Here is a 15,621-nt window from a genome sequence, read left to right as displayed (position 1 = left end):
CAGGGCCAGCAAATGATAGGCTGGAGACAGATCAGCTCTGGTTCCACGCTTCTGCTTTAACAAATTGCAAGTGCTTAGCATTTTTTTATTCCAACTCAAGTCTCCAATATTCCTCAGAGCTTGTTTCCCAGCTTCAGGACTCCTTAGGTGGTCGTTTTTAGAAAAGAAGTTAAACTTTTGACTTCTATTACATTATAAATATACACACACATATAAAATATATATGTAAATATATGTATGTTTATATATTACATGTATGGGTGTTTTACCTGTATGTATATCTGTGTAATATGTGTGTCTGGTGCACGTGGATGCCAGATTTGCAGATCCCCTGTAACTGGGGTTACAGAAAGTTGGGAGTCACCATGTGGGTATTGGAGACGCAACAAGGGTCCTCTGGGAGAGCAGCCACTGCTCTTAACCACTGGTTCACGTCTCCAGCCTCTCCTACCTACACTTTGTACTTTTAAGATTTTTCAATCTATCCTCATCTCCCCAAACACAATATTCTTAAACTGCTTACATTTTACCTGGTAATTTTGTCCTATATTCTTTCCAATAGAAACAGAGACTATTTCCATGGGGTAGTTTAGTGACTGATGAAAACAACAAAAAACTTCCCTTCATTTTATTTGAATTTAGTGAGGTCATAAAGGTTTGTAAAGTTGGCCGGATGCTCTGCTTTGCTCAGGAAAAGGCATTTAACGCCAGGTTTAGGCGCATCTTAGACACAGGAGGGAATGCAAGGAGAGGAAGCATGGGGTGTGGTACCAACCCAGAACGCAGGAGACAGCTGAGCATAGACAAACCAATAGTGTTTGGACTCTTCCACTGCAAGACTGCTTATAACAAGGTTTTGCTACACGATAAAGAACGTTTATGTTCATTTTGGAATCCCACAACTGATTGACTGGAAATGGCTATGTCTTTTCTAATACCTGAGATGGTCTTACTTGGGGTGTTGGGGGGAGCAGGGAATTAGGTGAAAGTGGAAACTCACTGGGGCCGAAGTGGGAGGCCACTAGTGCAGTTTTCTACACAGAAACAAAACGACACAGAATGGGGATTATTATTATTTTTTTTACTACCTCCTTCATGGTTCTCTTGCTCACTGAGAAATTAGCTTCCTACTTTTTAAGCATATACTTACTAACGATATGTGGTTGACATGGGCTCCCCCTCCCTTTTCATTTCATAAGGGAGAAGCGTGATTTAGACACAGAAAAGTATGATAATGTTTACTCCCATCACAAGACCTGCATTTCCGGGACCCCCAGACGCTAACCCACACATGAGGGCCATAGGAAGGGCCGGCTGGCCTGGCTGCCCTGGGTGGGCGCCAGCTCCGCCCCAGTGCTATCCCAGGGACAGGAGGACTCTGCTCCACCAGTGCGGTGGCAGGGACAACGAAGACCCCTGAGAGGCTGCGACAGCCGCTCGACCCGGCCAGCAGCAGGAGGCACTCACCACACGAAACGGGGGTCGCCAAGGAGCGTCACAACGCTCGGGCCCCGCAAACTCCACGTCCCCACAGACCCCGGGTACCCTCAGGGCCCATCATGCCCCGCCCTGCCCTAGACACTTAAGGCTCCAGAAATCCCACGACCCCCCATCAGTCTACCACGCCCACTGGTCACAACATGAGGACACCCTCCACCCCTGGGGTTCTCAGACCCGGTTTCCGCTCACATTCCGCGCTTCCTGCTTACCGTGCTTCCGATGAGCAGACATCCCCGACCCCAGCCGGGATCCTGGGCCCCAGGCGCCGCCAGATGCGCGGCGCTTCCGGATTCCTCTCTCTTAGGCCCGCCCACAACATTAGGAGTGTCTAATCCGGACCCGAATTCCCCGCCGCCGGGTGCCAATCACCTCTATCCGGCGGTTTATTGGTTCGCATGGGGCCCGGGGGTGTGGCTTAAGCTCGGCCTCTAGGAGCCTGGCTGTGGAGTCTGCGCGGAAGGCGAGTGGCCCGGTAGCGCCGCTCCTCCGTTTGCCGGTCTGATGGTTTTGGGCCAAGACACAACTAGGGTCTATACCGGCTCTGCACACTCGCGGAACTTGGGGTGCAAGCTGGAGAAAGGTTGGTGAGGAGAGAAGGAAGATCTGGAAGCTTGAGGCAAGACCAGGCCCCTCTCGGCGCAGACACCGGCATCCGTTCCGCGCGCCCCCTCTTTACTTCAGCGGGCAGGACTGGTGCGCTCGCACACCAGCGGGGCCCACCGACAGCGCCTCCCCTCTGCTTCGCGTCTACCGGTCCCTCTTTTCGTTTTGTCTTTCACCCGAGCCACGTTGTTTTCAGCCCGGCCCTGGGACCCTTGTGCCCTGTTGATACTGACTTTTCGTCCTTGAACCGTTTCTTCAGAGACATGACTGCCGAGTGTCTGCACGACCTGCAAGTTGGAAACCACGTTCATGAAAGGTCGGACAAGAGAGGTGCATGGCGAAGAAGACTGTGAGGACCATATACCAAAGAGAGGAGCTCTTTGAAGAGAAGTAACGCAGGGAGCAGGGTTCTAAGCAGAGAGCTTAAAACCAAGGACACAAAGTAGATGCCTTTGGTTACTGGAGGTTAACAAGCACGGACTTGCGGAGACGGAAGAGGAAGGCCTGATGTTATGAAGACAATACTCAAAAAAGAAAAGAAGACAAACGGTTCGAGTAAAGTGCCTGTGTCTGCAGAGCTAAGGCGGGTTGGGATCAGGGAGGAGGGAAGGCTTGGCCTCGGGCGGTTCGAGACTCTTTGGAATCTGTCAGAGTGGTAGAGTAGAGGTGTTACTGATGGCCTCAAGCCAGGATACTTCCTGGAAGGCCTCGGTTGGGATCCAGTTTGTATTAGCATTTTATAACCTTGCCCACAAGGTGGGGTGGACAAGCAATCGAAATTTTACAGAAGCCTAAGTGGCAGTCTGCAGGTTGTTAAGGGCAGCATGACCCAATGTTTCCACTGTTTTCCCTGGTCATGGTCATTCTGTCCCAGGTAGCAAGTGAAGACAGGCTTGGCAAATATGTAGAACAAGCGGTGCTTTCAGCAAATCATGAAAAAAAAATCAGTAAGTCAGCACCTAATAATTGGTCTTTGCTGCCTTATTCTACTTCACCGGTGACAATCATGGAAGAAGCAACATCGAACTTTCCACGGAGATGTGGAAAACTGATCCGTTTTGGGTCTAGAAGTGAAACGATCCGATGTAAATGTTAGAGGTGGCTCCAGCTTCTCTATTGAGAGTAAGCTGCATTGGGGTGAAGCAAGAGACCACTGAGTTCCAGTTGCAATAAGGACAATGTTGGTAGTTAGCAACGTTGAGCTATAACATTGAAGAACGGTAGGAAGAAATGGTCAAGGTGTGGATTCATTTGAAGGCAAAGTAAAAGAGATGCTCTGACTCGTCAGATTCGTCTGTGATAGAATAGGGGAAGTCTAGAATGGGTTCAGAACCTGAAAAGTTGGGGTATAAGGCTGATACGGGGATCCTCTGGGAAGCCCTTCACTATGTAGTGTTGAACAGCTTTTGACACATGGACACAGGTGACGGTGGAGGGAATGAATGTGTGGCCAGAGAAGTGGCTAAGAAAGGGCTGAGCCACACAGCTTCTAACCTTTGTAAAATTGAGAGATGAGGAGGCTCCAACTCTGACCCAAGAGGAAGAGTGACCAGAGAGGACAAGGAATGACAACCGTCCCGCAGCCAAGTCAAAGGAGAGTTTACTTGTTGGAATGCACAGTTGAATTTGTCAAGGGCTGGTCTTTAGGCTCTTTGGTCATCGTTAATTTCATTGGAACACAAGATACAAACATGTGATGGTTCAAGAAAACAGAAGGTCCTGTGTAGGTGTCTGGTCTGTGAACCTGTAAAGTGGCCACACCCCTTTAGGTGTGGCTTCAGGTGGACAGAAGAGGAAGGAGGGCAGCTTGAGGTGTGCTTTCTGTTTGCACACTCTTTCTGGTGGGTCAGCCGATCTGGTAGGAAGGGCAGAGAAGCGCTCCCTTGGTTCTTTGTATTTTTCTGTGTAAGTGTTCCCCAATAAACATCCATTTATCATTTGTCTTGGGTCTAGTGAAGTCCTTACATCCTCACCTTCAGTCCTGGATGCAGACCTGTGCCGGCTTCTGCTACACTCCCCAAGGCCTCCAGCAAACAGGGGCACCCCTGTATCTTTTTCTGTGGGCCACAAGCACCATCCCCTCTGCTGCCAGGCTACTCTTGGGAAACAGTTTCTTCTCTCTTCCTTTCCCACAGACCTGTCCAGAAAGATCACATCTAATTCGTGTCCTGTCTCTCATGGGGATTCCATTTGAAAGTTGACCTCTCCCCAACTCCTACTGCTGTTTCCCAACTCTTAGCCCAATACCATGCCACCTCTTCTGTCCATAGCAACAAAAAAAAAACTTTTTAAAAATCTGAAATAATCACTCTGGGGCCAGAGAGATGGCTCAGTGGTTAAGAACTCTCACTGTTTTTTGCACGGAACCCGGGTTCAGTTTCCTGCACTCACATGGTGGTTCACAACCATCCAGAACTGCAGTTCCAGGAGATCTAACACCTCTGCCTGCCGTCTGAGAGCACCAGGCACACACACTATTGCACATACATACATTCAGGAAAAATACTCATGCACATAAAATAAAAGACATTTTAAAAACTCACTGTAGCCCATCTCAGGACCATAATAAAGAGAACAAAAACAAAAATAGAGAAAGCATTTGACCAAATCTAACACTTGTTCATGATTTATAAAAACAACAAACAAAAACCTCTCAGTCAACACTAAATAAAAGGTCATTTATTCAACTTGATAAAGAACGTTTACAAAAAATTTTTGCAAATATCATTATCAAGGGAAAAAAATTAGAAGCTGTCCTACAAAGATCAGGAACAAGACAAAGATATTCCCTCTAACCATTGATTTTCAAAATCATACTAGAAATCCTAGCTAATGTAATGAGACAAGAAAAGGAAATAAGAAGACCATATATTGGGAAGAAAGAAATAAACTTGTCTTTGTCTGCAAGTGACATGAAGAAAATCCTAATGTCCTGGTTAAAATCCCACATAAGAGTACACTGTGTATAAGACATAATTCCAAGTCCTTTAAACGTGTTACAAAACCTCCCAACACATAGTCTGTCAGTTCACATTCATGATGGTCTCTCAGTTCCTAATCTAACTAGTCATTTAGAAGAAAAGGCAAGTCTCTCATTGTCTCTGAGTCTTCAGGCCTGTTTTTCCTACTGTCAGAACTTCCCCCAACCTCACTGCCTCACCCCTACCCCCAAGCCCTGTTCCTCTTGGGATGTTTGGTAGAAGCCAACCTCTGACTTCGCCTCATCCATATCACCCTCTGAAGATGGCTTCCTTTGACATTATCAAAGATGCTCAGTAGGGGAAGTAGAGGGGAGGGGAGGATGGAAGTAGGTACCTCATACTGTTCCTCAAGGAATCTTCAATGGGATAGCCCCAGTTGCCTGAAGGAAAGATCACCCCGATGACACGCCCTTTACTAACTTTCCTTCCCTTTCCTGCCTTCCTATTCTTGTTTAGTTCCCAGAGACAAGGGGTACAAATAAATTACATAATTCAAGCGCGGTCTTGGGACCTACTGTGGGGCAAACCCAGAGGAGGATTTAATGTAACGACACCCTTATAATATTTCCTCAGTATCACAAACTATCTGCTGTCCTTTTCATTTTCCAGTAACACAGTATATTTCCCTTGTAGAAGCAAGTGTAATCCAGGGTTATACTCCCTGTAACTTTAGTGTGACTCCATCCCAAGACTGGATGTGTGCCCGGTGACAATCTTTTCTTCTGTTTTGTTCACACGTCCACAACACAGAAGAACTCACTGTAAGTGCCACTTGGGTTTCTGTCACTCCTGCCATTGCGTGAGATAGCAAATAAATGAATGGAAGATGGGATACACGTGGGGAAGAAAAGAGAAAATGGATATTAGAATTTTTAAACTTGATATGCAATCTAGATTTTGGTTTGAGGTTTGAAACGTCATATTTCAAATCAGTGAAACACAACTTTCCACCGAAACCAATTGGAATATGCTGAAAACACTAAGAGGAAGGTCGGTCAGATTCTTTGATTCATTAATATATCTCTCACACAATTTGTATTTTGCTTTCAAAGTACTCTACGGTTGTTGATTATCTGAAAAACATTTTATGGAGATTGTTTTTGTGTAAAGATCTTGGAATTTGGAAAATGTTGGGTTGTTCGCATGCCTCCTTTCTGTTCTATAACTATTCATCTTTCTGTAAACATTCACCTCGCTGATTAAGTTTTGGTCCCATTTAAACTTCTTAACAAAGGAGACAAAAGCCCCCTTGTGCATTCACATTTAAATGGAGCCTGGTGACATGCCCAATGATAGAGCCCCAGAGCCCAGTGTCAAACTGTCTTTAGTAGCCAGGGCATTTGACTCTAGGCCACAGTAATTTTTCTTCCTGGCTGGCAGACAGATCTGAGGAGGACAATTCCCATGAATCTAACTAGGCTCCCGTCACAACGTGGTAAATTAGCTAAATTTGCCAGACTGTTCTCAGTTGTCTTCCAGACTTCCCTGAGATAAAAGGATAAATTATTATTATTGTTATTATTATTATTACTATTATTATCTTCCACTTCCACACTTCATGCGTCTACATGCTGCTGCAGCAGAAATATGTCTGACACCATCTCAATGCTGGACCAGGTTTATTAATGAAGACTGCTGTTCGAGGTGAGCTCGGTGAGGGGTGTGGGGTGCCCCCGGGGGATCCTCGATTCCTCTGAGCACAGCTCCCAGCAGTTTACTGGGGGAGGTAACAGGTGGCAACAGAAAGGTTGTATTTCACAGCGCCCAGAGAAGCCGTGGTGTGCACTCTCTCAGCGGCCATGGGGAGCCTTGTTTTCTAATGCTCCCTCTCTCTGACCTGAGAACCCAATAGATGTGGAGGACTTCACCCCGCAGAGTTCTGTGTCCCACCGCCGTCTCTAGACCTCACATCTCCGTTCAGATTGAGCTAGACCTTTCCAGGCGCATTGGCTTGTGTGTGGTTCCCACGCTGACCTACAAACACGCCGAGCACTTGCGGGGTGGGACCTCTCCGTTCCCCCGCCCGCCCGGTACCTTCACTGTCCTCGAGTGACCCAATGCTCTGCGCGCAACAGTTGGGACCTGCTGTGCGCGGGCTCCCGGGCCATGCGCGCCATACGATCTCCGGGCCAGGCTTGCCATTGGCAGTCGCACAGGGGCCTGAGCGCTCCCCCCTAGGCGCGCGGCTCTGGGTCCTTCCTCAGATGGAGCCACGCACCGGCCGCCCCCCCAGTGCGCCGGTGCCTCCCCGGGCGCCGAGTGCGCAGGCGCCGGCCGTGAGGACCGACCGTGCGCCGGGCTCGAACGGGGTTGGAGCGCGCGGCGGCGGCAGCAGCGGCGGTGGCGGCGGCGGCGGTGGTGGACAGACAGACTGCGGATCGACGCACGGACCCAAGGATTCTTGATCCTGGGAGCTGGCGGCAGTGCCGTGCGCGCCGCCTGGCCTGACGAGTGGCCACCTTGCCATGTCGCTCAGCATCTTCTGAACTAGGAAAGCCCAAGGATGTCCGCTCTGAGGAAGGTGCGAGACGCGCGGGGCCGCGGGGACTGCGATGCGGGGACCTGGGCGCTAAGTGGCTAGAGCCGTCGGGGCAGGGAGGGGGCGGTGCTGCGAGACCGACCCGCGTAGGCCCTGCCTAGGTGGCTGCTTTGGGGGGTAGGAGGCTACTAGGAACACGCTCCGGGAGTGGGAGATAACCTTAGGGGGGGCCCGTGCTCCGGGGTCCGCCGCTGGGGTCCTTCTGGGCTGCAGAGCCCCGTGGCTGGCACACGGGCTCCCGGACTACAGGAGCGAGGCGGAGGTGTGAAATTCCCCGCTCCGCGAGGCCGGGAAAGGGGGTGCAGTCTGGGGCGCTGGCCAGAGAGGGGCTGGTGGGGCAGTGGGCAGCGACCTGTGTTCCCCCTCCCCCAAGCGCAGGTGGCCACGGGGACTCAGATTGGGAATGAATAGAAGACGCTTGGAGCCGGTGCTCCAGAGCGCTGGGGTCGCGGAGGCGGGGAGGGGCCACTTGTGCCCTTTGCTGCAGCCGTCGCGACGAGCAGGGCCTGGGCCTAGGGGTTGGGAGGGGGTAGCCGCTGCTGGGCTCTCCAAGTGCGAGCCAGGGAGCACAGGGGCTTTTTTAGGGGTGGTTGCTAAGCGAAGCGCTACCCAGCGCAGCGTTTTGTAACTAAGCCTCCCCCGGCAGCTGCTGTTGCTGTTCTCGGGCTCTTTCCTTAACGATCGCAGAAGAAATAATGAGGATGTAATTATTACAGCCCTGCGCGGCGAAGGAGTGGGGGGACGGCAGGCACCGGCTCCTCTGCTCGGCACCGGCCAGGTGGGGCCGGGCGGGGCAGGGATTCCTCTCCCATCCACCCGTAGCGACTGGGTGGCTTGAGGTGCTCCGCTGGGACCCGAGACCCGGGCTGGGCATCTATACCGAGTTGGAAGAGGTGGGTGGGCAAGGGCAGCAGGCGGCGTCTAGGCGGGTGCAGAGTGTCGCAGGTGGAGGGGAACCCGGAGCGCCAGGGCTGTTTAGCGATTCGCACCCGAAACTCACAACACCCGGTGTGGTGCTCCTCCACTTCGGGAATGTGGTGCCAGCCGCCCGCGGGTCGCTTTTCTTTCAAATGGATGTCGATTCCGGCCCGGGTCGAAATCCAGATGCGTGACTGACTTATTCAGCATCAGCTGTGTTGTATCGATGAGAAAATAAAGCCACCGGCAGCGAATTCGCCTTGGGTGTTGATGAACTCTACCAGACCAGGCTGTGGGCGGTTCAGAGCTGGAGATTAAAGCCCAGCAGTTCTTCCTGGCGTCTCAGACTTGGCGGCGGGAGGGAGCTATCTGGACTCGGAGCCTTCGGATTGCTGTTAGTGGCCAGTGTGGGTACATCAGCCTCCAACCTTGAGAGCTGACCGTTACCTTGGATCCCAGTCACCTGTGTTTTTGTAGAAGCATCTTATTGTACAGTCCACGAACTAATTGCGTTTGTAATGAGAAAACAACCTGTAATGAGTCTCAACGTGGTCCAAAGTAGTCCACAACCGGCTCAAGGCAGTGTACAAGTCCGAAGCTGCCTTACTGAATGCAACCTCCTTAACAATATATCGACTTAAAGTGCATTATAACATGATTTTCATTTTCACATTCTCTGCTGGAGGTGCTACATAGCCACCCCCCCAAACCCAACAGAAAACTGGTGATATGATGAAAAAAATAATTTTTGGCAGGTCAGGTTGTTACTCTGTTGTTTTAAGAATGCCATTAATCAGGGTTTTCCAGTCGCCAAATCGTCTTGTGCAGGCTGTTGGGTGACTCACACAGATTTGGCTTCCATGGTAATTGTAGAGTGTGCGCGCATACCACTTCCTTTTAGACGATGTGACTTTTTCATTACTTAGAAGAGAACAAATCAGAATATTTTATGCCCCGCATCTGGCTGCATGACTGGCAGGCCGCAGGGAGTCCTCTGCTCAAACACATCTGGGAGAAACACAAACCTATTGGAAGAAGATGCAGGGCAGTCCCCTCCAGTCACTCCATAGACGTGAGCTAGTAAATGTGGGGTTTGTTTTCTGAGATGACCTGTTATGAGCTGGCTGTGGTACGCCTGTTCTACTCCCTTCTGAAACCATCTCTTCAGTGAAGTCGGTAGGCCATCTGTCTGTTCCTGCTCTGCCCCGTAAATACCTTGTATTTTAGGTCAAAGGGCAATATACCAAATGGTGAGTGCTATGCCAAATAACACAAAAGGAGTATAATTAAAATTGCCCTCTCCTGGAACTTTCGTTTTTTTCCCTAGAGAACCCTCCCAGGCTGAGCAGTGAGGAGCTTTGTTTCCTCTGCTGCCTTCAACCTTCTGCAGTCACAGTGAAGTTAGCCTGAGCAGTGCCCCTGGAGGAGGCAGGGGACTCAGATGCAGACATCTGATGCGCTGTGCCCGAGGGCACCTGTGATTCAGGCAGTTCAATAGCAGTGTTGCTACTTCTCCAGAGTGATGTAAGCATGCTCCTCTATGGCAATCTGTTGCTTCTCATGTTTTTGTCCACTTCATTTTTGACAGTGATAGAAATTCCGGATTTAATTAGAAGCAAAAAAAATTCCGCTTCTTAGAATTTAATTCATGTATCAAGAACATGATCAATTGCAAAACTAAAAAGTTCTAGTATTTTATTAAGTGTTACAGGATTTTTAATGCTATAATATTCTTTTATAATTATATTTGAGGGGGGAACCCCCATCTCAGTTGCCCAAGGAGTAGAATGATATATATTTCGATTATGGAATTTATGAGGAAGTTAATTAAATATTATTTATTGACCCTTGGAATGGGTATGCCATGATCATGCATTGGCTACAATAAAAATAGCTGTGATTCATCATTTTGGCCAGATGGGAGTCATATTTAGAGCATTGCAGTATGTTGGCTATAAAAGAATTAGAGCTTTACCACACAGGAAGTTCGTGGGCAAAACATTCTATGCAGTTAAAACTGCTCTTAATCAACCGTAGTTTTAACTAGCCTTTGTTCTCCATCTTGTAAGCACTTGCATTTTATTAGCGTCTACTGAAATATGTTCAGTTGTCGGTGCTTGTGTGTGGAAATCTGGAGCATGGCAATTTGCTTGTATTGGTAACAAGCATTCAGGGTTTTCAGGGGGCCAAGTGTCTGGGCTTGATCCTGATGAGGTGTGGGATTGCAGGTTTCCATGCTGGTGTAAATCCTGCAGCTGCCCTTGGTCAGCTCTGCCTTCCAGGGCTTCGGAGCAGTGGCAGACAATATATATTGTTCTTAATTAATCTCTTTGGCAAAGGCAATGGGAATTAACCAGCTGATTTTCCTTGATCCTGCCATTTTCTCTGAAAATGAGAAGTCCTCTCCATTAGTAGCTCAGGGTTTCTTTCTTTTAAAAAAATAAATTTGTTTGTTCATTTTACATCTCATTTGCAGTTTCCCCTCCCTCCTCTCCTCCAAGTCCCACCCCCATCCTTCCTCTGTTCTCACCAGCCAGTCCCTTTTTTCACTTCTGTTTAGTAAAGGGCAGGTCTCCCATGAGTATCAACAAACCATGACATAACAAGTTGCAGTAAGCACCTCCCCTTGTGTTAAGGTTGGGCGAGGTGACCCAGTATGAGGAGTAGGGTCCCAAAAGCCAGTAAAGAGTCAGAGACAGCCCCTGTTCCCGCTGTTAGGAGTACCATAAGGGAGCCAAGCTACACAACTGTAACATATACACAGGGTGCCTAGGTCAGTCCCATGCAGGCTCCCTGGTTGTCAGTTCAGTCTCTGTGAGCCCCTATGAGCCCAGGTTAGTTGATTCTGTGAGTGTCCTTGACTCCTCTCGCTCCTACAATCCTTTCTCTCCCTCTTCTGCAGGATTCCTCACACTCAGGCCTGATGTTTGGCTGTGGTTCTGCATCTGTTTCTATCAGTTGCTGGATGACACCTGTCTGATGACAATTGGGCTAGGCACCAATCTAGACACAGCAGATGGCCAGTTCAGGCTACCAATCTGCTATTGCTAGGAGTCTAAGCTGGGGTCATCCTTGTAGATTCCTGGGAGATTCCCTTGCTCCAGGTTTTTGCCTGGCTCCCCAAAGGCCCCCATTTCCAGTAGTCTCTTTCAGTAGTCTCTTTCAGTACTCCCCCCAAGAGGAGAGAGAGGGGGCAGAGACCAGTTACTGGGAGCAAGAGTGGTGGAAGAGAGAGAGAGAGAGAGAGAGAGAGAAGGGAGGAAGGGAGGGAAGGAAGGAGGGAGAGAGAAGGTGGGCAGGGACCTTTTAAAAGGGGTCATAGTGAATGTGCACAGGTGGTGCTCTTAGTGTCTGCAGCTGAGGGCGTATCCTGTCAAAACCCCAAGGGCAGGCTAGTGCAGATGCCAGAATACTAATCACCACTTGCCCTCAGTCCATTCATGAAATCTCTTCTATTTCCCCTTCCTAGGGAGATTTGGGTTACCTAGTTACCTCCTTGTTACCTTGTCTTTCTGAGTCTGTGGATTGTAGCATAGTTATCCTTTATTTTACAGCTAATATTCTCTTATGAATGAGTATATACCATGTTTCTCTTTATTGATCTGAGTTACCTCACTCAGGATGTTTATTTCTAGTTCTGTCCTTTTGCCTTCAAATTTCCTGGTGTTTTTGTTTTTAACAGTTGAGTAATACTCTCTTGTGTAACTGTACCACATTTTCTTTATCCTCTCCTTGGTTGAGGATATCAAAGAACACATCAAGAAGATCATTCACTATGACCAAGTAGGCTTCCTCCCAGAGATGCAGGGATGGTTCAACACTGTCAATGTCAATGTAACCCATCATATAATAAACTGAAAGAAAAAAAGATCATCTCCATAGATGGTAAAAAAGCCTTTGACAAAATCCAACACCCCTTCACAAGAACTTCAAGTCTTTGAAAAAAGAAATTGAAGAGGATACCGGAAGACAAAAAGATCTCCCATGCTCATGGATTGGCAGGGTTGACAGAGTAAAAATGGCCATTTTACCAAAAGCAATCTACAGGTTTTTTTCTATAGTGTCACTTTTGATAGGCTCGGGAGAACAGCTGCTGCTTGTCTTTCCAGGGGCACTGGAAAGATGGGACCCTGTAAGAGCTTTTGCATCTGGTGTTGCTGGGGGAGGTTTTCCTGCTTGTGTGATAAAAGTCAGCACTTTAACATACAGCCTTTTTTGAATGACCTTTCAAGAATTAGTGACCTTATTGAGTGCCAGTATATCAGACATGCAGTGTGAATTTATTCCCTTATGCTTTGGTGATTATTCTCATGTTCAGGGTGTAGCTGTGGTGGGCCACCTCTGTCCAGCTCTGGGACAAATGAATGGCTGGGCCTGTCACAGGTTATAGGACTTTGTCAGGTTGTTGGACCATTAAAGAACACGGAACTCTACTCAAAACTAAAATTTTATGTGACTCTTAAGGAAAGAGACAATTTAGGAAGTAAGAATGGAAAGATAGAAGACTTGAAGTTGCTGTCACCAACCTACAACTTCTCTAAAAACTTAGCCTGTGTCCCTCAGCCCCTATCTGAGGAGGAGAGGGGGGCAAGGTTATTTGAGAGAACCATTTAACCTATTGCTTCCGATATGTAAATGTGAAAATTCTCCTTCTAAATTGTGCCTTCTTTCCCTGAAAATCAAGATGTATAGGTAGGTCTTTAGTTTATTTGGAGACTGACAAGTAAAAACTTTTATCCTGGAGCAAGATTTGTTCATTATTAGGTGATGGTTTTTGTCTGGTATACTTCTTGTATGTTTCTGCTAGAACAAAAAGAAAAAAATTAACCATTTATTTCTTAAAAGTAATAGACAATTGGAAACACTCCATCAATAAAACTATAGCCAAAAAAATAGAGTAACTTTGTATATATAATTAGTCATTGGTTTAAAAATGATACCCCACGCTGTGCATATGGAGAGAGGCTGAATTAACAGGCACCAAAATCCAGCTGGAAAATAAAAGAATGGAAGTATCCCTTAGAGCCAATTGAGTAGTCAGGCAATATGGAAATGTAGGCTGCTGTGCTTAATGGACATTCGCTGTGCTGTTTCTGCCCAAGGTGACAAATGGCATTTCATCTTGTTAGTGTAAAGGGTGACTGAGTGAAGGCCTGTCTATGCAACTGAGTGGCATTTAGCAATCTGGTCGGCCTTGCTGTGTTTTAGCTACCCTCTACCAAAAGGGAGATAATGTACTATTAACTTGGTGGGATGACCACATGGATTAAATGAATTGATGGTGGTAGCATTGTATCAGGAGTGGTATAGAAGGTTCAGTATGTCTTGACTCTTTCAACTGCATAGAAACAAAGCCAGTATCAGCTCAGTTTGAGCCACCAGTGCTGGAAGTTGTCAAATTACCCCAAGGGTACTGTATTGCTTGTGTGTGTGTGTGTGTGTGTGTGTGTGTGTGTGTATGTGTGTGTATGTGAATCCTTTAAGAAACAAATCTGAGTGAACTTAACTAACAAAAGCATGGAAGAAATGTTAATAAAATAGAGAGGGCCAACAAGGTGACAACCAGTAGTAGGAGAAGTTTTTGAATGTTACATTTGACTAGGAGTTCTCTAGGAGTCATATCAAGAAAACCTAAAATTCATAAACCCTTCCCTGGTTATCTTGTTGAGTGGACATCACAAATACACCAAAAAGTTTTCCCTAGTGATAAATCATGAAGGCTCTTTATCAAGCAGATAATATACAGAAGAGTTGGGGGTGTAATAAAGTAACTATTTTTTTCCAAGACAGGGTTTCTTCTGTATTGCTTTGAAACCTGTCCTAGCACTCACTCTGTAGACCAGGCTTGCCTTGAACTTACAGAGATTCACCTGCCTCTGCCTTTCAAGTGCTGGGATTAAAGGCATGTGCCACCAACACCCAGCTCCTGATTGTGTCTTATGACACACTAAGATGGAAACCAAAGACAAAAAACCCACAAGTCCACCCTAGAAGAGGGCATGTGTGTTTATGCATTAATCATACATTATCTCAATGACAAGATGGTAAAACAAGGCCGGGTCTTCACGCTTTCGCATCATTCACAAATATATTATAGCTAATGTTAAAGATACATGTGAACCAATACTATGGAGAACTCAAGTTATTGAGTTTTATGTATCTATGTATTTCCTAAAGTCCTGGTACATTGTGTTTTATTGTAAGATAAATGGCCATAACATGTTGACAGTAACAGCATGCAGAAAGAGTCCTTATGCTTAACAAGTGCTGCTAAAATTAAGACGAGCCCACCACCTGCACACTCTTCATTAACTGAAGGTACCAGAAAGCCAGACATACATTTAATACATCTAGCAAATGTGATAGATTAGCCTTGCCTGATTTAAATGTGCTCAAAACACTGACATTAGCCTATAGATGGGCAAAATTATCTAACAAAAAGCCTATTTTTACAGTTGGGTGTATCATAGCTCATCCAGTAGCTGTACTGGAAGCAAAAAATGGAAGGGTTGCATGGGTGCCCTTCTGTATCTTCGAGAATTTGAAAACTTGTAAGCCCAGCCAGCGTCGATTAGAGACCAGCTTTGTCATCACCGACTCATCTCTGGCTTGTTGGCACTTCTCCTTGCTCTCCCGTCTCACCCGTCAAAACTTAGGAGGTGTTCGTCTCAAAAAATCTCCCCTGGGCCAGCATGTATCCCCTGGCATGCCTTACACTGTGGTCTTTTCCAAAGATGCTAAAATAGTAGCTTTGTGAGCAAGAGTCTTTTGTCTTAATCACTCACTGCTAGTGGCCAAGAAAGGTCTGTTGAATCCATGAGTAAGCCCAGGAGTTGCATTCTACTCAGAACAGGGCCAGGATTTTCCTAGCTCAGACTTGGAAATTGTTTTTGTTCTTCTGTTACCATTCTATATTTTGTGGTAGTTAAAGTTCCCCCACCCTGGACCATTCCATCTTGTAACTCTGTGTTGTTCTTTGTCCCTGATTTGGCCATAGGTATTTTTTTTTTTACCATACTTAATAATGTTTTCTTTTAAAAAATATTTTTGTATGTGTTTTACCTGTATGTATGTGTATGC

At 47.1% G+C, this 15,621-nt stretch overlaps 2 protein-coding genes across 5 annotated transcripts in view; one reads left to right on the top strand and one right to left on the bottom strand.

The window, feature by feature from the left end:
* The window catches only part of Erich1 (glutamate rich 1), a 64,250-nt gene extending 62,422 nt beyond the window's left edge, over positions 1-1,828 (bottom strand). The window contains exon 1 of one of the 2 annotated variants that reach the window (XM_040733476.1): positions 1,710-1,828. In XM_040733476.1, coding sequence (XP_040589410.1) covers positions 1,710-1,731 — 22 coding nt within the window. In that variant the 5' untranslated portion in view covers positions 1,732-1,828. The remainder of the gene's footprint in view (positions 1-1,709) is intronic. The other variant, XM_013122436.3, reaches the window with a different exon arrangement.
* Positions 1,829-7,393: 5,565 nt separating this feature from the next.
* Dlgap2 (DLG associated protein 2) overlaps positions 7,394-15,621 on the top strand; it is a 684,399-nt gene continuing 676,171 nt past the window's right edge. For all 3 annotated transcript variants that reach the window (XM_040733553.1, XM_040733551.1, XM_021234406.2), the window contains exon 1: positions 7,394-7,605. In XM_040733553.1, the coding sequence (XP_040589487.1) occupies positions 7,588-7,605 (18 nt within the window). In that variant the 5' untranslated portion in view covers positions 7,394-7,587. The remainder of the gene's footprint in view (positions 7,606-15,621) is intronic.

This window comes from Mesocricetus auratus, unplaced genomic scaffold (genome assembly GCF_017639785.1).
Source record: "Mesocricetus auratus isolate SY011 unplaced genomic scaffold, BCM_Maur_2.0 Super-Scaffold_100031, whole genome shotgun sequence".
In the NCBI taxonomy this organism is placed as follows: Eukaryota; Metazoa; Chordata; class Mammalia; order Rodentia; family Cricetidae; genus Mesocricetus; species Mesocricetus auratus.
This window is presented reverse-complemented; position numbering and strand designations above follow the sequence as displayed.